The 23,619-nt window shown below is 34.6% G+C and overlaps 1 protein-coding gene across 2 annotated transcripts in view; it reads left to right on the top strand.

Annotated features, from left to right (window-relative positions):
• Positions 1–23,619, top strand: part of HEATR5A (HEAT repeat containing 5A) — a 154,937-nt gene that overhangs the window by 71,119 nt on the left and 60,199 nt on the right. Inside the window, exons 17-24 of one of the 2 annotated variants that reach the window (XM_006889976.1) lie at positions 3,245–3,350; positions 6,906–7,096; positions 8,217–8,376; positions 11,384–11,573; positions 12,817–12,986; positions 18,909–19,070; positions 21,619–21,634; positions 22,316–22,495. In XM_006889976.1, the coding sequence (XP_006890038.1) occupies positions 3,245–3,350; positions 6,906–7,096; positions 8,217–8,376; positions 11,384–11,573; positions 12,817–12,986; positions 18,909–19,070; positions 21,619–21,634; positions 22,316–22,495 (1,175 nt within the window). The remainder of the gene's footprint in view (positions 1–3,244; positions 3,351–6,905; positions 7,097–8,216; positions 8,377–11,383; positions 11,574–12,816; positions 12,987–18,908; positions 19,071–21,618; positions 21,635–22,315; positions 22,496–23,619) is intronic. The other variant, XM_006889975.1, reaches the window with a different exon arrangement.

The raw sequence follows: 23,619 nt of genomic DNA, 5'->3' as shown, positions 1-23,619 counted from the left end.
TTCATGTTCCTGAAGATTCCCGGGGTTGTTGTGGTTTTTTTTTTAAAGATCATTGGTATCATTATTTACACGTTGAGCCTTTAATTAGCCACCAGTATATTTACTGTTTGTTAAGGGTTAGAAGTTAGAGAATGGAGAACAAAATTTGAACTCTGCTAGATCTCTTATAAAGTTTCAGGAATGTGGACATGAAAATAATACAGATCAAATTATATTATAGTATAATAAATTGTGGCTGACTCTGAGAAGAATGGGAATCTCAGAATGCACAACCTATACTTGGACCGGGAGGTAGTTGTCAGAACAGAGCAAGGAAAACAATGCATGGTTCAAAATTGAGAAAGGTGTATGCCAGGGCTGTGTCCTACCTCCATACCTTTTCAATATATATGCAGAGCATATTATCCAGGAGGTTTGGCTCTATAAGGAGAAATGTGGCAAGAGGATTGGAGGAAGACTCATCAACAATCTTCGTTATGCAGATGACATTACCGTGCTTGCTTAAACTGAGGAAGACCTTAAGTGCTTTCTGCAAAAGGTCAATGATTGCAGCCTTCAATATGGAGTGAAGCTCAACATCAAGAAAAAAAAGATTCTCACCACTGGGCCAACTTTCAGCATAGTGATAGATGGTGAAGAGATTGAGATTGTTAACAGCTTTAGTTTGTTTGGCTTCACAATCAGCAATCTTGGTACCAGCAGTAAGGAAATTAAAAAATTAATTGCATTGGGAAAGTCTGCTGTCAGAGACCTCTCCAAAGTGCTGAAGAGCAATGATGTCAGTCTGGAGACTAAGGTGCACTTGATCCAGGCCATAGTCTTTGCACTTACTTGCTATGCATCATTAAACTCAACTGTGACTAGGGATGTTAGAAAGGGAATTGATGCCTTTGAACTGTGGTACTGGAGAAAAGTATAGAATATACCATGGACTGCTATGAGAACGAACAGGTTCATTCTAGAGATGGTCAAACCAGCCTGCTCTTTGGAGGCAAGGATTCTGAAGTGTCATCTGACATACTTTGGACATGTTTCAAGGTGGGATCAGTCCTTGGAAACGGATATTATATTTCAGAGGGAAACGGCTATTATATTTCAGAGGGTGAAGGAACAGCACAAGAGAGGAAGACTCTCGATGAGATGGATTGATTCAGTGACTCTGGGGTGATGGGAGTAGGTGTGTCAGAGAGTATGAGATTGACACAGGATAGAGCAGGGTTTAGGGCTGTTCAACATGGGGTCGTAATAAGTTGCAGGCAACTCGAAAGCACATAACAGCAATAATAAAATTCTTATCTGGGGGAGCTCTGGTGGCCTAGTGGCAAGAAACTGCACTGCAATCCCAGAGGAACACGGTTCGAATCCACCAGACGCTCTGCCGGAGAAGGAGGCGCAATATCCTCCTGTACCAGTCAGATCTGATTTGATGGTACACGCACACAAAATAAAAAAAATAAAAAAAAAAAAAATTCTTATCTAAACATATTTTTAGCGCTTCCAACATGACACAGATATGTAACATATGACCTAAGAATGATATCTTGGGTTTTTAAACTCATAAACCTGACTATATGATTGCCTTTTAATTCCTCTTTGATGTTATATTTACTCTTTGCAGTCTTTCTTACAGATAATTTAAGCATTCTGAAACTAGTTGCTTTAAATACGCTCTTGGAAAATGAACTAACATTTTATATATGTTATTTTTATTATCTGCCATTGAGTTGGAACCAACCCATAGCTGACCCGCCAGCGGTTTTTATGGGAGAAAATTTCCTAGCCCTTTCCCACAGGGCAGCTGGTAGATTTGAACCACATACCTTAAGGATTACAGCATTGCTGCCTACCACTAGACCAGAGCTAGCACATTATGTGTCATAAAAATTTAAGGCAGCCTAAATATCTTAAACTAGAGAAATGGTTCAATAAGTTTTGTTGCTAGACTATAAATAATAATAAGGTATTAAAATTTTTCATATAGTACCTATTAAAATAGAAACATTTCTCTTAATATTGCTTTTAAAAGTTATTAACAGACTGTTCAAACTAGGTAAAAAACTATAAGAAAATTACGTTAATTTGGCTCTTTCTAATTAGTGGATAATAGTTGAATTTCATTTTTCTTATATTTTTTGAGTTATTCAAATTCTAGACTTAGCCTTTAAATTAGAATGGGAATGTGGTTTTCTAAATAGTCTTAGAAGACAGGAAGCTCCAAATTATGAATACTGAACTAACTTAGGTACAATCCATAGTTATGAATCAGCTCCCATAAAGTTTATTATAATAAATATTTGAAGTACATACAGAGGTTCATAGCAACAAATAGGAACTACTTTTGAGTATTATCATATGTTAAAGATTTTTTAGTCTGTTTGGTGATGTTTCTTTAATGGCTTTTATGCATAGAAATATTATGAACTAAGACAGTATTTGACTAACTGACATTAGATCCAAACCATACCTAATTGCTTTAATAACATATAAATTCAAATACATTGCTTCATGTTAACGTATTAGCTTAAAATAACAACAAATCCATGTTTCCAAGGCTGTACATCTTTTTAGAAGAAGACTTTCCCACACAGAGTGGCTAATGAATTCAAACTGTCAGTCTTTTGGTTAACAGTTCAGCACCTAATATACTTCACCACCAGGGCTCCTCAAACGGAGTTTAGAGCTTAAATATTGTTTCCTCTTTGCTAATTTAAAGGGAGTTGTTAGGTACCATTGAATTGGAAAAAAGGTGGAAAGGAGGAACCTTGTAACGGTGTTTGAAAAAGAATAGATTTTATAGTCAGAGGAAGAAGTTACTATTTGTGAAGTTATGTGTATGAAGTTAATTTTTTTAAGATTTTACTGCTTCTGACTGACTGTAGATGACATAAAAATTAAAATGACAAAAAATAAAAATATGAGCTTTAAAATGAAGCAGTGTATTTTAATCTAGAAGTTATGATATTAAGAGCAAAATGGTTATTCTTCCTTAGAAAATAGTTATTAATGCTGAATATGTTCAGATAAATCTCCAAGTGATATATTTCTTTATTTCACAAAAAAATATTTTTTCACCTATTGTCATAATATCATATGTGAAAGGATTTTTCTATTGATCATGATATGTTTTCTTTTCCTAAAATAGTTCAAGATTTTCTTCAACATTTTACCTCGTTTTTGATAACACCAGTAGACCAAATCCACTGTCTTACCTGTTTGCTTCTTGTCTTATTGCTTCCAAATTTAGACTTCTTGTATTGGAACAGCTTTTGGACAGTATAAAGCACACAAAAGGGGCTCGTCAGCAAGTCGTTCAGTTACATGTTATTTCTTCACTTTCCAGATTTCTGAAGGTGATCTCATTTTTTTGAATTTATGAATATTTATATATGTGTTGGCCAGTTGAGTAAGAATAGACTTTTCTAAAGAGTTGATACATTTTTTCCCTTTCTTTTCTGAATTTCCTAATGAAAATATTTTAGGCTTTAGCAAGTCTCCTTTTATTTTTTCATATATAACTTTGCACTCAGGAATCAAGTTTATTGTTGTGGCCTAGAGTCATGCATAAATCTGAATTGAATATTCTAAACAAAAGACCAGCAATCTTGAGTTAGTGGTACAAATCTAATTTCCTGCTTGATTTTTGTCTAATCTATAAACTTAAGAATGTTTTTGTACTCTTAAGCAGTTGTAAAAAATTCCAAAGGAAAGTTTGTGAGTTTAAAAACTGGTATTAAATTCAGAATCATTATTGACACAATTATATTGGAATATTGTCATGCTCATTCATTTACTCTGATTGTTTTTGAGCAATACTAGCAGGATTGAGTATATTTATTGTTTAACCTTTTCAGAATTTGTTTGTTGACCCTGGTTTATAGTACTGGTTCTCAAAATGTAGTCTGTGAACCAACACATATATCCCTTGCTTTGGAACTTGATATAAATGCAGATTCTCAGCTTATGCCTCAGATCTCCTGAAAAAGAACTATTCTCTGGTTTTGAGAATTATTAGATATACTTGTGAGGAAAGTCTAATGAAGTTAAATTTGTTCTTTGCCGTGGAAAAAATGAGCCTTTTATTGCTTTAGTCTTCATATTGAAATTCAGTATCAAGAAAAGATTCTCACCACTGGACCAATTGGCAATATTTGGGTGGAGAATATATTGAGATTGTTGATAACTTCAGCTTGCTTCATTCCAAAGTCAACACTCTTGGCACCAGCAGTCAGGAAATCATAAGATGAATTGCTTTGGGAAAGTCTGCTCTCAGGGACCACTCTAGAGTACTGAACAGCAATGATTTTAGCTGGAGATTAAAGTGTGCCTGATCCAGGCCATGCAGTCTTCACAGTTACTTGCTGTGCATTAGAGAGCCAGACAATAATTAAGGATGTTAGAAGAAGGGTCGATGACTTTGAGCTGTGCTAGAGAAGAGTGTTGAACATACCATGGACTGCCAGGAGAACAAACAGAACTGTCCTGGAGAGGGTGAAACCAGGCTGCCCTCTGGGGACAAGGATTTCGAGGCTCTGTCTCACATATTTTGGGCATGCAACCAGGAATGACCAGTCCTTGGAGAAGGGATATCATGTTTGGAATGGTGGAGGGACAGCGCAGGAGAGGAAGACTCAGGATGAGATAGATTGACTCAGAGACTGGAGCAATGAGATTAGGTCTTTTGGAGACCATGAGATTGGCCCAAGATAGGGCAGGTTTCAGAACTGATTTATTTAAAGTTGCAAGCAACTTATAGCACAAAACAACAAGAACAGCATTGCTTGTAGTAGCCATTTCCTCAATCTGTTAATTTTAGAACTATTAGTATCTGACCAGAGTTATTCTCAAGCATAGTGAAGCTTCATCTCACATACTTTGGGCATGTTGTTAGGAGAGGCTCTTCTTTGAAAAGAGACTTTATGCTTGAAAAGATAGAGGAATCAGCCAATGAGAAGAAGATTCTCATCAAGATGGATTGATACAGTGACCGAGGTAATGAGCTCAAGTGTGTTAGGGATGATAAGGATGGCTCAGGATAGGACAAGGTTCAAATCTGTTTTTAATAGTGCCACTGTGAGTCATAGTTTACTCAGTGGCACCCAGTAACAACTGATCTGTAGTAAATGTTCAGGGAATTTATGTGAAATATAATTAATGTTTCTTAGACCTCATTTAATGTCACTATTTTTCAGATTCCTAATACTAAAGACAGAAAAGAAAAGCTAAAAAAATCACGATAAAGGAGCTAGAGTTAAATGCTTGCCATAAACGTTCTTAGCAATAAATATCATTAATAATCTGTTGAGTTTATCTTTTACATTATTATTATTTCCACTTAGTCCCAATGATAATACCCTAGATAATTTGTGAGATTGTGTGTTTAATAGTTTTGCTGTCACTTGTTTGATGGCATGAAATATTGCTTCTTGTTGTTGTTGTTATGTCTTATCAAGTCACTTGCAACTCATGGCAACCCGTGTACAACAGCCTTTAAAAAAGCTCTATCTTGTGCCAATTTACTGTCTCAAACACACCTACCCTCATTAACCCCAGTCACTGTATCAATCCATCTCATCAATAGTCTCCTCTTCTCCGTTCCTCCATCTTCCAAGCACAATATCCCTCTCCAAGGGCCAGTTCCTCCTTGCAACGTGTCCAAAGTATGTCAGACAAAGCCTCAGAATCCTTGACTCCAAGGAGCAACCTCACTTCACCCTCTTTAGGACAAACCTGTTTGTTCTCCTTCCAGTCCATGGTATATTTAACACTCTTCTCAGCACCACAGCTCAAAGGCATCATTTCTCTTTCTGTCATCCCTAGTCATTGTCCAGTTCTCTGATGCATAGCAGGCAATTGGAAGGAGGATGACCTGGATCTGGTGCACCTTAGTCTCCAGGCTGATATCTTGCTCTTCAGTACTCTGGAGAGGTCCCTCACAGCCAAAATGCATAATACAAAGTGTATTTTAATGTCACTTTATAAGCCATCCTGTAAAAATTTGAGTTACATTTCTTTTGCTATATAAAGTACAAGTTGAGTGTAAATACTGATTTAAAAGTGCTAATCTTGTCTAAACTTTGGATCTATGTAGAAGATAAGATTAATTTTTATTGTTTTTAATATTAGATTTTAAATATCATTTAGTTCTATTTTATTGTATCAGCAGTGTATTTACAAGCAATGATTACTTCATTATTACAGTTATAAGTCACAAATGCTGAAAGGTAACTACAAATAACAAATGGAGGACCCATAATTATCTTTTAAAATTCTTTTTTGTCCTCAGAAAGTTATATAGTCTCCAGTATTCCTCTATTTTATTATATTGATTAGCTTTTTTATTGTTACATTTTAAGAGTCTTTTTGGGTATAATTTTTTTTAAATGATAACTGAAGCGTAAGCATGAAAAATATAAAGATACTCTCCAACAGTTAAGAGGAAATTCAAGATGAAAAAATTAATTCAAAAAGGCCACAGAGATATTTGCCTCTATAAACTCCAGAGTGTTTACTCTTGGGAGCTGTGGTGGCCTAGAGGCTAGAAGCTTCACTGCAATCCCAAAAACTATATTCCTTAAGTACAAAGAATAATATAGGAATGATTATGTTAATATTGGAACATGAAGTTTGTATTATAGCTAAAACTTCATAGATTCATTTGTAAAATGTTTCATTCAAATAATTAGTTTTTGTGTATAGCTCATTCTAATGTAGTCTTTTTTTATTGGTAAAATAAATTAGTTAGAATAAAGTTGCACTAGAACTTACTAGTTCTTTAAATAGTAATCCAGTATAATTACTAAATCATGGGGGGGGGAAGTAACAGTAAACCATAAAAGTACATTCTAAAAGACATAAGAGAAGTTTCAGATTGTTGTTCATTTGTATTGTTCTTTCACATATTTCAGTATATGGCTAGCTCCAAAGAAAGTTTGGGTCCAGAAGAAATTAGAAGACCTGTCCTAACATTAGTGATGGGAGCTCTGGAAAGTCCCAACCCGCTGTTGAGATGTGCTGCTGCAGAGGCATGGGCTCGATTAGCCCAGGTGGTTGATGATGGAGCTTTTACTGCAGGATTAGCTCAAGTTAGCTTTGATAAGTAAGTGCATTTCTTGTTTATACTCATATAAAAACTGGACATATACTTACTGCTGGGTGGAATTAGTAAAATCTTCATCCTAAAGTCTAACTAAGAAAAACTTACAAATCTGTATACTTTAAAGCAAAGCACCTTTGTCTTCTAGACTTGGGAAATGAAACTGTCATTACTCCAAATCTTTGTGTACTAAGAAAAATCTCTAAGTGTATACTTGATGGTCAGTGGTCAGTGGAATGGACTCTGTTGTAGTGAAATACTTAATGGAGTTTTATCATGTAAAACTATATAGATGACAGAAAAACCATTTCCTGAGAAGAGCAAAAATTGTAGGCTGTAGATCTAGGAACAGAAAATGTACTGCTCTTTCTACCACTAACTCGCTCTAACCAAGTAAGCTGGCTGTAAGCTAGCTAAATGTTTGTTATTCCAAACAGAAGATTGATTGTTAATTCTACCATATCTACTTCAGAATGTTAATGGAAATGAGGTGCTAAATACGGAATAAATATTAAATAGATCAAATTCATGGTAGCTGTATTAGTAGGAGCTATGGTGGCCTAGTGGTTTGAATTCATCAGTTGTTCCATGGAAGAAGGATGAGCAGTCTTCTCCCATGCAGTTTATTACTTCTGAAAACTTACTGTAGGGTCAGCAGAGGCAAGATAATTACAGTTAAAACATATTGATATTATAGTTTACTAATATATATTATCAGTTTGGTTGAAACCAACCTTGAAGCTTGTAGTTAGGTTTCTATTGTGATTCAAATCCCAACTTTGACATATATGAATTATTTTATTACAGGGTTCTCATTATATTTAATTTCTTTTTATATGGAATTCAAGTTGCTCAGGAATATAACTTTTAAAATAAATTAAAAAGTAAAAGTAATTTCTGACTTATTAACTTGGCTTTTATATGTATATCTGAAAGACATTTAAACTTTTCATAGTTGTTTTATACTTCTGTTCTTGTTATTCCAGATTTTTTTTTTTTGTCAATTAATGGAAAATATAATCCAAATTTTTTTTTCAGGTCTTTATGCAGAGATTTGGTTTACATGACAGTGTCCTTAGATTATTTTTATTTCAGAAATTATAATTTATTTCTGTTATTACAGGTTAAAGTCAGCAAGAGATATAGTTACCAGAACAGGACACTCACTTGCACTGGGATCCCTACACAGATATTTGGGAGGAGTAAATTCTTCTCAACACTTGAATTCCTGTGTTGGAATACTTTACACTTTGTCTCAGGACAGCACTTCTCCTGATATGCAGGTAAGTACTTCATAGGATGCTTCATTTGAAATTAATTATTTGTAGATGATCTAGATTATGAGTTTGGTTTTGGTTTGGTTTTTTTGTTGTGGGTTTGTTTTTAAATATTTTGACAGTTTCTTAGATGGTTAAACATGTGATCCAGTTGTTTCACTCCTCTTAGATAGTCAAAAGAGAACAAAGTAGACTTGTACACATATATTCATAGCAGCTCTTTGTAATAACTCAAATCCAGAAATAACACAGTTGTTAGTTAGCTAGATTAATGCCTAAACAAAATGCCCCTAGTGTAATATTCCTTCCAAGGTCACTTGGTATAATTATGTGCCATCCAGCTGACTGAGACTCACAGCTACCCTATGAACAATAGATCCTATTCTTTGTCTTCTTCCTCATCTCTGGTATACTTGAGACCGGTGTTACAGTCACCTATCACAAGTGTCAATCCATCTTGTTGAGGGTCTTCCTCTCTTATGCAGATCTTCTACCATTTCAAGTATGATGACCTTTTCCAAGGACTGAGACCTCCTAATAACATGCCCAAAGTCTATGAAACCAAGTTTTACCATCGTTACCTCCAAGGACCATCCTGGTCATACTTTCTCCAAGACAGTCTTGTTTGTTTTTTTGGCATTCCATGCCATGTTCAGTGCTCTTCGCTAACACCACAGCTCAAAGGCATCAATAATTTGTCATTCTTGGTCACTGTCCAGCTTTCAGATGTATAACATGGAATCAAAAACACCATTGTTTGGATCAGGTGTACCTTACTTTAAAGTGACATACTTGCCCTCCGTGCCTTCTTTTGTTTTGTTGAGCGCTATTGAGTTGGAACGACAGATATGTGACCCTCCAGCAGGTGTTCAGAGAAAGTACATCACATAGAAGGAGATTGTCCATCCTTCTCTGGCCGCATAGCTGGTGGATTTGAACCATGTTCCTCTGGAACTGCAGTGCAGCTTCTTATGATTAGGCCACCAGAGGTCCCATTACTCTTTTCTTTTCCTGACAAATTCTTTCTTAAGTTGCTGCTCATGTTTTCTTTCTAGGGCATGTCCATCTTCTTTGGAACAAGGTGATACTTCATTTTCACCTGTGAGAGCAGTTTATCTTCCCCCCTCACTATTTTTTTATTGAGATTTTAATGAAAGTTTATAAAGAAATTGGATTTCCCTTCATTCATTGTTGCACATTTCCTCCCTGCTCCCCTCCCCCAGTTCACTTTTTCTTTGGGGAAAAAAAATTCTTTTTATTGTTACACAGCACACCCCCCCCATCTCCACTTTACTATGCAGCTCTTATTCTGGGCTCTTGTCATGTCAATAATAGCTAATCATATATACCTTTTATACAGTGCTCTCCCTTGTCTGTTTCAATGTCATGTACATTATTTATCCCCTCTTTTCTTAGTTTTCCCCAACCCCTATGTCAGCCCTGTTTTATAGCAGTGGCATTATGCAGTGTTTGTCTTTTTGTGACTGAGATATTTCAGTCAGCATAATGTCCTCCATGGTCACCCATTTTGTAGATTATTATTTTATTGACAGTTATTCATGAATAATATTTTTCCCTCAGTAGTAAATCTTATGGGGATTTTTACTTCTTTTAATTGGGTTGCTGTGAATCAGAATTAACTTGATGGGAATAGGTTGTGATTAGAATGTAACTACCATGAATAAGACAACTCTACATAACAGGATTGGGCATTTTCCATCTGAATTGGCATACCCTCGACGGCACACACATAGATCCAGTATTGTTTATTCTCAATGAGGTGCTGACAAACTTTTTATATGAAGGGCCAAATAGTAGTTTATTGTGATAAAATAAATGCAGGTATACCTAATTATGTTGCACTTAATTGTACTCTTTGCAAATAGTGTCTTTTTACAAATTAAAGCTTTGTTGCAAATCCCTTGAGGGAAGTATACTGGTGCTCTTTTTCCAAAATGTGTTCACTTTGTGTCTCTATGTCACAAATCAGTAATTCTCATGGTATATTAAACTCTTAATACTACATACTTAATAGACTATAGTGTAAGCATGACTTTTCTGTGCACTGAGAAAAAATCCTTCATACTACATGCTTTATTGCAGTGTTCTTGAACTGAACCTGTAGTATCTCCACAGTGTGTATGCATAATGTAAACTTTGCCATTTGAACTATTTTTTATTATATAATTCATTGGCTTAAATTGTATTTATAGTATTGTGTAACTGTCACCACAGTTTATTTTAAAAACTTTATCACCTCAAATAGAACCTCAGTACCCACTGAGCAATAACTCTGAGGTAGTAAATTATTCAGATTTTGTGGGTTGTATTTCCTCTGTTGCATCTACCCAGTTCTGCCATTATGACAGGAAAGCAGCCATAAACAGTATGCAAATTAGAGAGCATGAGTACTGTGTTCCAATAAAATTTTTCTTACAAAACAAAGGTACCAGGCTACAGTTGTCTTATAGAGGGGGAAAAAGGAAGTGTGTGTATAAATAAAATCAGAACATTATCAGTTATTCAGAAATCCATCAGCCTTATGATCTTTTCTGATTGCCAATTATCCCACTAAAGGTACCAGTTATATTCATTTGCAGCAGCATAGGTTATTTTATTTCAGCCTGCTTTTAATACTTTATATGAACAGACTAATATGGCATACAAATTCTCATGTATCTTACATGAAAATGAAATATTTACATAAATTAAGCAATAAATATTTTCAAAAGACTAGATTTAGTTCTAATTGTTAGCTATAATACTAAGCATTATTTTGTGATTCTTAGTTTTGTGTTATGTCTAACTATATTACTGTAAATTAGGTAATTGTCCCCAAATTGGTTTTTGTTGGATATTTAGAAGAGGGAAAACTGTACTAAATTCTAAAGTTCTCTGTTTCACTTTTCAAATAATAAATAGTACAAATGGTTTATGACTTGTTTCAGGAAAACAACGGTTTATTTTGTATTTGTTAATGCTGCTGTAACTTTTTCCCTCACTCTCTTCATAGACATGGGCGCTACATTCTCTGTCATTGATAATTGATTCTGCTGGCCCACTTTATTATGTGCATGTGGAACCTACCCTTTCTCTTATTATAATGTTACTGCTAAATGTGCCTCCAACTCATGCTGAAGTTCACCAAAGTCTTGGTCGCTGTTTGAATGCTCTTATTACTACTTTAGGTCCAGAACTCCAAGGTATGTGCACCTGGTTTTATAGGGTTTTTACATTAAAAATATGCACATGAAAATTAATTCAATTCATTTTAATGAAATTTATCAGAATCCTTTATTAAGATAATATGGGTAGAATGTTTAGGAAAGTTTGGTCCTAACTAAATGAGCTAAGGGAGGAAAAAAACTAACATAAAAACTAAAAAATTTATCCCAGAGGCGCACAGTTCAAATCCACCAGATGCTCTGCCGGGGAAGGAGGAGCAGTCTCCTCCTGTACCAGTCAGATCTGATTTGACGGTACACTCACACAAAAGTAATAAAATTAAAAAAATAAAAAACCTAAAAAATTTAATCTAAAATTCACCGCTAACCAATTGAATGACCTTGAGAAAACATGTTTACACCTCTAGGCTTCAGTTCTTCCTCTGTAAAATGAGGGCAAATTTGAAAGTTTCTTATCTTGGCACCTGGTAGTTGTACTTTAGCCTAAATGAGTGAGTGTTTAAATGCTTCTAGTTCTCTAACCTAGAAAATATTATTGTTAGAAAGATTACAGTATTTTTTCCTTAAGAAAAAAAATCATAGACATAACTGAAGCAGACTGTAAGTCTCAAACCACAAATATTCATATTTGTTTAAATTGCAAAATATATTCTTTTAATACATGAAGGTAGCTCTCAACCAATAAAAGCAGGATCAAGTTTATTAGGAAGCTCTAATGGCCTAGTGCTTAAGCTGCACTGACCATCCAAAGACAGGCTCATATCCACGAGCATCTTCACAGGAAAACGGCATGCAGTCTCTTCCTGTGTGATTTAAAGCACCTAAAAGCCTGTTGGTGGGTCTACTTGATGGCTCACACAACTACTCACTAACAGGTTTATTAGAGTTAAGTGTACAATTAGAGACCAGATAGTGTTTTGTTCTGTTATGCATGGAGTTGCTATGAGTCAGAACTGACCCCAGAACACATAGAGAACAAACTAGTTTATTAATAATTCCTAAAGTCTACTTTTGATGAAATTTGATATAATCTTCTAATATTCATGTTTTTTTTTCTTGATGACTTATCTAGTGAGATAAATCCTTCTGGCTAAAAATTTAATGTAGTCTAAAAATGTCACCTGTGTTATATCTTCTTTTATGGGGAAAAATTACTTCACAAATTCTTAAATTTAAGATTGGAAGTAAATTTTAAAACCCAATTATGTAAAGAGAAGTAATTTTATAGATCAATTATTAAAACTTTCTGCTTTTGTTTTAGGCAACGGTACTTCAGTTTCTACCCTAAGGACTTCCTGCCTCTTGGGTTGTGCAGTGATGCAGGATAACCCAGACTGCCTTGTTCAAGCTCAAGCCATTTCTTGTCTTCAGCAGCTTCATATGTTTGCTCCTCGACATGTCAATTTGTCAAGCTTGGTCTGCTGCCTTTGTGTGGGTATAAAATTATGAGTTATAATTTTTATATGAAATTTAGATGTTATTTAAAAATACACATTTTCATTATACTGTAGAGAGTGGGAACAAGGGAATCTTTTTTGCAATCTGTTCTTAAATCTGTTACTCAGTAAACATATCATAGGTCCTTATAATGTCTCAGGTATTTTTTAAATGCTGTAGAATGCACAAAAAGTTGTAAGATTTGATCACTCTTTTTAAGGGATGAAGGAATTGTTTAACTCTGTTCCAAATTGTAGCATATAAATTTTTCCTTTCCCAAATGAGAAAGTACCATCTTTCTTTAATATTCCAGCAGCATATAAATTAATAGACTTTAATAATGTAGTACAATGAAGACAGTAAAAAAGAGTTTCATTGGTAATCCAGTTGGTTTTAAAATTTAGCTTGAGCTTCACAAATTTCTAGCTGAACCTGCCTAAAAATTGGGACACATTTGCTACTGGCAATTTTTGTTGTTGATTGTCACCTTTATACACCCCTGCATTATTCATAACATACTATTACTAATAAGCAACATGTCTGTTAGCCGTTAGTGTAGACAGACCTAGAAAGAACAGCAGACTTTATGCAAACCAATCTTCCTAGAAAGAGATCATCTGAGGACCAAAATGTCAAATAACTGTCCAAGGAAACATCATTTTGGTGGTAGTGGTGGTGATTGTTTGCAATCATAGCTGGCTCTCCAGTGGGTTTTCAGAGGCAGTTAATTGCAAAGGGAGGAGATTGCCCATCCTACTCCTACCAAGCAACTGATGGATTAGAACCATGTGCCTTTGAGATTGCAGCACAGCTTCTTGCCACTAGGCCACCACAACTCCCTCTAACAGAGCAGCAGCAGCTGCTGCTGTTGTTGTTGTTGTTGTTGTTTGCCGGCAAGTCAGAACCAACCCATAGCTTACTCTCCAGTGGGTTTTCAGAGGCAGTAAATCCCTTGAAAGGAAATTTCCCATCCTTCTCCTACAATATATCTGGTGGAGTCAAATCAAGAAGTTGCACTACAATCCCAAAGACATATAGTTCTCTGTGGGAGAAGGACAGGCAGTCTCCTCCTGTGATTTACTGCCTCTGAAAATCTACTGGAGGGTCAGCTATGGATCGGTTCCAACTCAATGGTACCCAACAATAAGAAGCTCTATTAGATATATTTACATAGTGGTAGTGGTGGTGGTGTTAGGTGATCTGAATACTGTCCTAACATGTGCCATCCTCACAATCTCTTATTACACACTCAAACTCATTGCCACAGTCACCATACAAATCCACATGATCAAGGATTTTCCTTTATTTTGCTGCCCCTCCACCTTCCCAAGCATGATGTCCTCATCAAAGAATAACCTCTCCTGGCAACATGCCCAAAGTCTGTGAGACAAAACTTCATCATCTTTGCTTCCAAGGAAAACTCTAATTAAAAAAGCCAGGTTTCTAAACTCCTTTTCCAGCCTTACTTTAATTATTTCTTACACCTTTTGCGTAAATCATGAGCAGCTATTATTTCAATCCTAATTCTGTGACCTTAGAAAAATCGTATATACTTTCAGCCTCAGCTCCCTTTATTGTAAAGTACGTGGACTACTTGTTAGGCTGCACATAAAAGTAAATGCACTAGACAATTAATAAGCCCTCAATAAATAGGAGACAATTATATTGTCTTAAACATAGGTTTTATTAATCTTACGGATTAATCTTACAGTCATTAGACTGTAAGTCAAGACTTTAAAAAGCAAGCTCTGATTTCTTCAACAAAATTCTGTCCTTGTATTGACTAGATCTGGGTAAAAAATGTATTAAATATTCTCATGCACTTTTTACTTCAATGAGGATCTAGAAGAACAAACAAGTTCATCCTGGAGAGGGTGAAGCCAGGCTGCTCCTTGGAGGCAAGTATTCTGAAGCTTCATCTGACATACTTTGGACGTATTGCAAAAAGGGATCAGTCCTTGGAGAGGGACATCATGCTTGGGAGAGTGGAGGGACAGTGCAAGAGAGGAAGACCTTCAATGGGATTGATTGATTCAGTCACTGGGGTAAGAGGGATAGGCGTGTCTGAGACAAGATTGGCAAAGAATAGAGCAGAGTTTAGGGCTGTTGTACATCAGGTCACTATGAGTCGCAGGCAATTTGACGGCACATAACAACAAGGGGGAAAGGAACATGGGGGGAGGGGTGGGGAGTGGTAATTATGAGTTGCACAGTTTGATGAGAGGGTTGGGGTTGTGGGGAGATCCAGTGTAAGGGGCAGTGTATAGGAATTTTGTAGGTAAACCGATGTAAAATAAAGTTTTTAAAAAGGTAAATTGCAAGAAACAAAACAAACCCACAAACAACAAGCACACATTCCCCAGAAACAACTTTATGCTGTGGTGACAAGGATACTCTGAGCTGAATCTGGCTTCTTTTGAATTTGAACAGAACCACCATCTTCTCATTAAGATAATTAGATACATTAGGGCAGTGAGATAGTAGAAAGAAGTTAAATATCAACAAATAAAATGTGGAATACCTTGCTTCTAGCTAATTTCACTTCCAAACTTGTGGAAAAATGTATTAAAAAGATTTTAATTTTACCCATCAAGGATTTTTCCTCAGACATCTGATTCTTTATAATTTGAAAACTTATTACCAAAATCAGTTACTGAAAAATGTTCCTTCTCTTGGCAAATTGATCTAAATTTGCTTTCCATTTAAACATAGTGATAGCACTATTTTTTCCTTACATAGTAGAAATTTTCTAATAATGGCCTTTAAATTTTTTTCCTTTATCAGGCATAGATATAAATTTATTAAGTAAAACTTATTGAAATTAAGGTCAAGACAAAGTGATGACTTAATTAAACTTGTGGGATTTTTTTATCCCACTTAAAATGATTATATTTTTTCTAGTTATATTCAAGGCAACTTTAAAAAAATCAAAATTAACAGTCACAGATATTCATGTTACTCTGTATACCTAAGCTGTAAGATTAATTTTTTTCTTTATTCAAAATTTATATATTCAAATCATCCTTACTATATGTTGGTCAATAAGGCTTTTATTATGAATTTTTGATATTGACTTATATTTTAGCAGACTACCTATAGTCAATAAATTGCTGCTGTTTTCTTGTTTAACAGCTTTATAACTAGGTTTTTATTTTTCTGAAAAATGTAATTAATAAGCTTAAATGTTTTCATATGAATTGAAACCTTCTGAATATTCAGAATACATTTCATTATCAGGAAGAATCGTACAAGAAAGGGCTTTTCCTAACTGCACGCTGTATAACTTCTACTCTGAACTTTACCTTGGCAATTCTGAGTAAACTCAATTTTAAAATGGTATTGTAGAGTAAAAAAAAAAAGATTAACTTGTGATGAGGTAAACAATTAACTTTGTCCCCTAATGGACACCTGTTTGAACAAATGCATTTAGGAACACTTTGCCCACATGTGTGTCTATTTGAACTGATTTTTAAGTCAGATTTCAAAAGAAATTAATTACGTGAATGTACATATTTTATTGTAATCTTTTAAGTCTGGGAGTTCTTGAGTAGACTGTTTTCAAGCTCTTAGTTCAACTTATATTTTATGAAGTTGGAAAATACTTAGACAATATTTTCTAACTGAAACTAAGCCAATTTGATTAATAGCTCTGTCAACATTTGTACTTGAATGCTTAGCTGACTGTTGCCAAAGTCATCTTAGTATTTATCTTTTGGTTTTGTCATGACCAGTCTGTCATTTGTTTTTGTGCAGGAGATCTTGTTGGATAATTCTGTGTTGGTAGGTCCCTGACCCACAATTCCTAACACTTTTTTGAGGTTTGCAGTGCTGTTTCATTGTATTGGTTTGGGGTTTGTTTGTTTTTTTCTTTTCTTTTCTTTTTTTTGATTGTACATATCCTTGTTTTCTTTTGCATCATTTTGTTAAGCCAACCATTAAGCAAAGTCCAGTATGTGTAGCATGTTACATGATGTTTGTTTAATAGCAATATACAAATCCTTCCTAACCTCCTCCAGCTGGTGCACTTACACCTTGCATTTACTTTTGCATTCATTTGTTTTAATAATTTCAGGAAAGAATTGAAGTTACCATTTGCTTTAGATCTGTATTTTTGCCTGCTTTGCTTTTTGTTTGTTTGTTTGATTTTGCCATAACTTACTCTGTTTCTACCTTTTTCTCAGTATAAATGCTGGAGAATAAGATGGCGGTATTGTTTCTCATTTTGCTTTATGTGGCATCTTTCAGTCTTTTTAAAGCCATATAAGTATTTTTAAGCATGCCTTTTTCTGAAATAATGTTTGACCAGCTTGATTAAATGATGCACCTGCCTTGTATTACATGCTTGCTAATCTTCAGCTAAAATAAATAATAGATTGACCAACCAACTTTTCTTTAAAAAATTGTCTGTAGAATGTTTTGGAGGGGTTGTTATTAAATAATAATAATCTTATTAAATAATTTAAGTAATAATCTTGAGCATGATAAACTTTTATCATTTACTTTCTCTGTCATCCTGTGTACTATTTTCTAACAACAAAGTTCTGACATAACCTTACTTTGAGACTTTTTGGTGAATGATATTCATTTTCTATTTCATGGTACTAATGGGTATCATAGAAGAGGTTAATAAATTCATGAAATTCCTCTGCATACATTTCACTAATAGCATGTTTACAAACTTTTTCAGTCTTTTGGAGTCTAATGAAATGTAGTATTTAATTCTCCTTAGCATATGTTTTTCCTTATATATCTAAAACGAATTGCCTCTATGAATTGTTTTTTCTCTCATAATTTTAAAAATAGCCTACTTTAATCCTTTTTGCTCACATAAAAGGTTACTGTATTATCACAATTACTGTATTATCACAAAATTATCTCAAAATTTGCTTTGAAAAATCATTGACTGTCTCAGGACAATATATTCATTGCTGTAGACTACACCAAATGGATTATTTAATAATTAAAATAAATTTCAAAAACTCTGGACTTTATCCCACTCATTAAATCATAAGCAGAATTTATATCCAAAACCTTTGACTTGGTAATTTGAGATATATCATCAGGTTTATCATTCTTCTTAAGTAGGCACAATATTGAAGTTTACATAATTTAAGTACTCCTATGTAAAAATATGTTTTGATCCCATCATTCTGAGCAGAAATATTCCATATCTTTAAGACATATACATATAAGTACATATATATATGTTTACTATATATATGGTATGTATTCATCTGTAATTTGCTTTTCTCTAATGCTTATCTCCAGTGATCATATTTTGTAAATTTTTTTCTCAAACACTTTCTGCCTTTATTTCAAAATACATTTACTTCTATACATTTTGTCTGAATAAAAGAATATAGAGTCCATTACTAGTAACTGGCTTTTACTGAGCATTGCCTATTTATCAAAAACTATACTAAGAACTTTGCCTGTTATATAATTTTACAAATGAAGAAACTGAGGCACAGAGAGGTTACATAAGTGACCAAGGTCACATAGCTAATCACACTCAGGAGGATATTGAGTAAAAGTTGAGACAATTTGACTCCAGAGTTTTCATTTTAACCAATATGTTAAACTGACTACTTGGATTTCTAGGTATTTCAACTTTAAAAATCATGAAAATTATATGAACTGCAAATAAATTTAATGTTTTATTTTTTAATTAATACAAATTCTTGGTTGTCTAACACTATTAAGTGGCTTCTTTGCTCAGATTGTTTAAAAAGACTGTGTAATCTAGTATATGTATTACTCTTTTAGCTATTTCTAAGTTATATCATTATAAACACATCCTAAAATAGTTGAGAAAAGTTTCTGTGTGTTTAATATTTCATGTAACGTCCAGTGGTGGATATTTTTTAGACTTACTGAGACAATTTAGCTTTTGCTTTCCCCAATGGTATTTTCCAGGTGAATCTCTGTAGTCCGTACTTGTTACTGAGAAGAGCAGTATTGGCTTGTTTACGTCAGCTTGTACAGAGAGAAGCAGCTGAAGTTTCAGAACATGCCGTTTTGCTTGCTAAACATAACAAAGAGGAATTGGTCCCAGGTAATTCTCTTCACAAAGATTATGTCTTGCTAAAATCATTGTATTCTTAAACTTTCCATATAATTTTAAACAGTCATGTATACCACAATGGTCCTCAAGCTGAAGTCTCCAAAATCTCCAAATTTGTATCACCTGGGATTTTGTTAGAATTGCAAATCACTGTAAACCCAACCTGGATCTACTGAATAAGAAATCTGAGGATGAGACTGGCTGGTTGTTGTTGTTTTTAAGTGCTGTCGAGTCACAGGCTACTCAAAGTAACCCTATAAAGGAGAGTCCTCAACTCTTGGGTGTCTCTCATCCTCTCTCCAGGTCCATAGGGTTTCCTGAGGCAAACTATTATTGAAGTGGATGCTGCTCCTGCTTCCAACCTTGTTTTAATTGGGGAGCTCCACCCCACTCTCTGTCCACATTGGGTAACCAACCATTAACGCATTTGATACATCAGTGTCACAGTGCTCAGCCCCACAGCAACCACAAGTTACTGCTGTACGGCAGCTTGTACACCAGGGTTATACGACCTAGAGGAATGTCTGAACAAAAACAATGAAAGACAGGCCCGAGGGCCGCGCATTGAAAGTCATCCACCTTTGGCTTGGTAGCATCGCTTTCTGTCCGCTGGGCCAGTAAATCACTACAAATGGTGTTAATGAATATTAGATTTTTAGAAACAATTGGTATTGATTTAGAACAGTTTTTCTACAACATACAGCTGAAAATGAGTCTAGTGTTTGACTATTATTTTTCCTCCCCTCTATCTCATATTAAAAAATTTATCTCAGTCGATTTGCTAAATTTTATTTTATGCTCCTGGTTCTATTTTTTCTTACAGTGAAATTATGGAACTTCCTAGCCAGCAATGTTTGTTTTAAATATATAACTCAAAAAAGCTCATGACCATTGAATTGAAACCAACTTATAGCTGACCTGCTAGGTGGTGTTCCAGAGCTGCAAATCTTATGGGAAGAGATTGCCCATCTTTTCTCCCTTGGAGCCATTGGTAAATTCCCAGCTACTGATAAAATCTGCCAATGATGCATCTTTGGGTTAGCACAACTCTCTGTGGTCTAAGCCAGTAGAGCTGTGGGTCCAGTGTGCCTTGGAGATCTTCATATGTCTTGGAATCAGTCTTCCTTTGCTTCTAGGATTGTCTCAGCACAATGTCCCCAGGTCCATAAGATGCTCTCTTCTCTTACCTCTTCTCTGTTGGTAATACTAGATTCCCTCTTTTTCTGGTTGCCTTGCTCTCCTTTTATCTCTCATAAGATAAAAGAGTATATAAGTTACCTGACCAGGAAAGTCTCATTGCATTGGGCAAGGCCTAGACCTGAATAAGAGTGTTGCTTCTCACCTTAATCTTCTTATGCTGAAGAGGCTGGTCACAACAAATAAAGTCATAAGAGTATGATTACATCATTTCATAGCAAATCACTGAGATCCAGCCATTTTAGCATATCTGTATTGGAGATAAATATATATATATACACACACACACACATACTATAATTCAGTCCATGACACATTCTCAGTACCTCATAATTCCTTTTTTAAAAATTCTGTAGTTGTTAAATTCCATGGAAAAATGGAATCTTATAGTGTACACAGATTCATTAGCTATTGATCTTTATGATACTCAATTTATTTTTGTTTCTCTAAATTTTACATGCACATACAAACTCCTTTTCCCAACTATCTGAAAGCAAGCTATAGACATCATGACAGTTTACCCTTAAGTACTTGTGCTTGCATTCACCCACGATATTCTTTTATATTACCATATGTTATTTTCATACCTAAAAATATCAGTATTAATTTGGATGTATTCTAGACTAAAATTCTCACATAAATTCCCTTGGGGGATAAAGAAGGCCTTTATGACATTTTTTCTAACCATCCAACTGTGTTTTTTACCCATTGTGTTGATTGTTCTTTATCTTTAGACTTCCCTAATCTGGAACACTACATCTTCTCTCTTTATCTTTACAAAGATCATTCTTCTTTAAAAGTAGTCTAATGATAGAATACATTTCAGAATGCCAGTACTTTCTTCAGAATGTGATCATTTAAATCTTCGAGAGAAAATTCATTTGTTCTTTTGATTTCTGGATGGCCTGTTGGGTAGAGAATTGCACTGCCAATTTAAAGATGGTTCAAATACACCACGTATTCCACTGGAGAAAATTAGACAGTCTCTTCCAATGCAGTTTATACCTCTGAAAACCCATGGAAGGGTGAGCTATGAGGCATTTCTGACTGGAGGACAGTGAATTGTTGTTCTGTTATTCCTGGAATCACAGTGAATGGATGCTAGATCATGGCTTATGTTTTGCCTTTAAGATGTTTTATTATTACACTTTGCAATAAAAATATTGTCTAGGATACCAATTAGAAGTTTCACAATAGCTTAATTGAATTAAATGCTGTTCTCTATACAATAGTTGCTTTCTGTTTGGATTTTCCTCTCATGCCAACAAATTAAAACCTTTAAACGAGAGTTAGGGATGACCATTAAGCAGGTTTTTGGTTGTCATTTTTTTTTTATTTAAAATAAAAATTTTACGTAAGAAGCAGCACTGCAATCCCAGAAGTGTACAGTTCAAATCCACCAAATGCTCTGCTGGAGAAGGAGGGGCAATCTCCTCCTGTACCAGCCAGATCTTATTTAACGGTACATACACACAAAAATAATAAAATAAAATTTAAAAAAAATTTATACTAGTTTACTTACATAGTTCATATACATTGTTTTTCACACCAGCTATTTCCCACTTAGGGTGAAATTAGTCACACTACGAAACAGGGCTAAAATGTATGAATACTTAAAATTAGTGAGGTAAAAATTACTGAAATTGATCCTCAATTTTATATTTATAACTTTAATGACAACTAGTTTACCTAAATTTAGAAAACATTGATAACTTTAAATAAAAATTTTAAAGTTTTCAATGACAGTGCATAAAAATAATTATACAAAATCGTGAATAATCTCATACTTTAACCCTAGGGTAAAATAGACCTTGGTAGGTTAAGATACCTTGTTTATACTGTTGCTGTTCTTGTTGATTGCCTTGGAGTTGAGCACAAATCATAGAGACCCTATGAATAAAAGGCCTGAAGGCCCTCTACTACCATTGACATTTATCAAACTAGATCTGTAATAATATGTGTGTGTGCTTAACATCTTAATAAGGGCTAAATATGTGTGCTTCTTATATGGCAGTTTTGTTTTCTGTATTGCTTAGATCACCATCAATTTTCTTCTTGTCAGATGCTAACATTGGCGAAGTGGGCCTTGAAGGGGCATTATTGACATTACTTGACAAAGAAACAGATCAGAAATTATGCCATGATATCAAAGAGACTTTAAATCATATGCTAACATCTATGGCAGTGGAAAAACTCTCCTTTTGGTTAAAACTTTGTAAGGATGTACTTGCTGCATCAACGGGTAAGTAATGGTGTTAAACATTTGAAATAATGAAAGAAAAGTGAAACCTTTGTATAAAAGTATTTGACACTAATAATTCATCTTGTCTGAATGGATTGTATTTGTTTGACTGTTATTTTCTTGAGATGAAGATTCTGGTTTTTGTATTTAAATTTTCTTTTTCATTTGAATAGTATAAATGTAATACTTGAATTTGGTTTGATTTTTCCTCTGTAATTGTCTTTGATTGCTTTCCTGTGTAAAACAAACTAAAAAATAAGCTTATTATTTATGCTAAGAAAAGATATGGCCTACTTGATAGTTAATTAGGTTAGGTAGGATTCTAGCCACCAGAGCGGTGCCACCTCTGGGTTAGCAGCACAACTCGCAGTGGACTGTACCACCAGAACGCCCTTCATTTATAGTTACCCTTTCTTACTGGTTTCCATACACATAATAAAGAGTTGGGGATTATCATAATAGCCAAAGTAGAAGGTTCTGCAAGGTTTTGATTTTTAAACATTTTTATATTATTTGAATGACATTTAAAAATTTAATTTTTCATCCATAACATCGTTCTTGAACATTCATATACTCATACTCGTCACACTTTTCCCATTCCCTACCTGAAATTCTCATTTTAATATATCTTTTTATATCCCTCTATCCTTCTTTTCTTTTGGAAGTATTTTGCTAATCATCCTCTTACTGAATATTACCTTTCTCTTCATCAATCTTAATGTATGTCTGTTTTCTGTTTTCTGTTTTTTTACTTCTCATCCTTGGTAACCAACAGTGATACTTTCTGTATTATATAAACATTTATTTAGCTTTTTTTATGATAGGGGTGATATATAATGTTTGCCCTTTTCAAACTGCCTTATATTTGACTCAACATGATGTCTTTTCGTTTTCATCATGTTATGCTGTGTTTTTGTTCCAGTCATTTTTGGATAATCTTCAGTAAAATCTTGCTTGCATGTGAAATCAGTGAGATTTTTCTGTAGTTTCCACATTCGGTTGGATCACCTTTCTTTGGGATAGGAACAAATACCGATCTCTTCCAGTCAGTTGGCCAAGTGGTCGTTCTCCAGATTTCTTGGCACAACTTGGTGAGCACGTCCAGGGCAGCATCTCTTAACTGA

This window comes from Elephantulus edwardii, unplaced genomic scaffold, assembly GCF_000299155.1.
Source record: "Elephantulus edwardii isolate Elephantulus edwardi_28Jun2011 unplaced genomic scaffold, EleEdw1.0 scaffold00084, whole genome shotgun sequence".
Taxonomy (NCBI): domain Eukaryota; kingdom Metazoa; phylum Chordata; class Mammalia; order Macroscelidea; family Macroscelididae; genus Elephantulus; species Elephantulus edwardii.
Note: the sequence above shows the minus strand (reverse complement) of the source record. Positions and strands in the feature narration are given on the sequence as shown.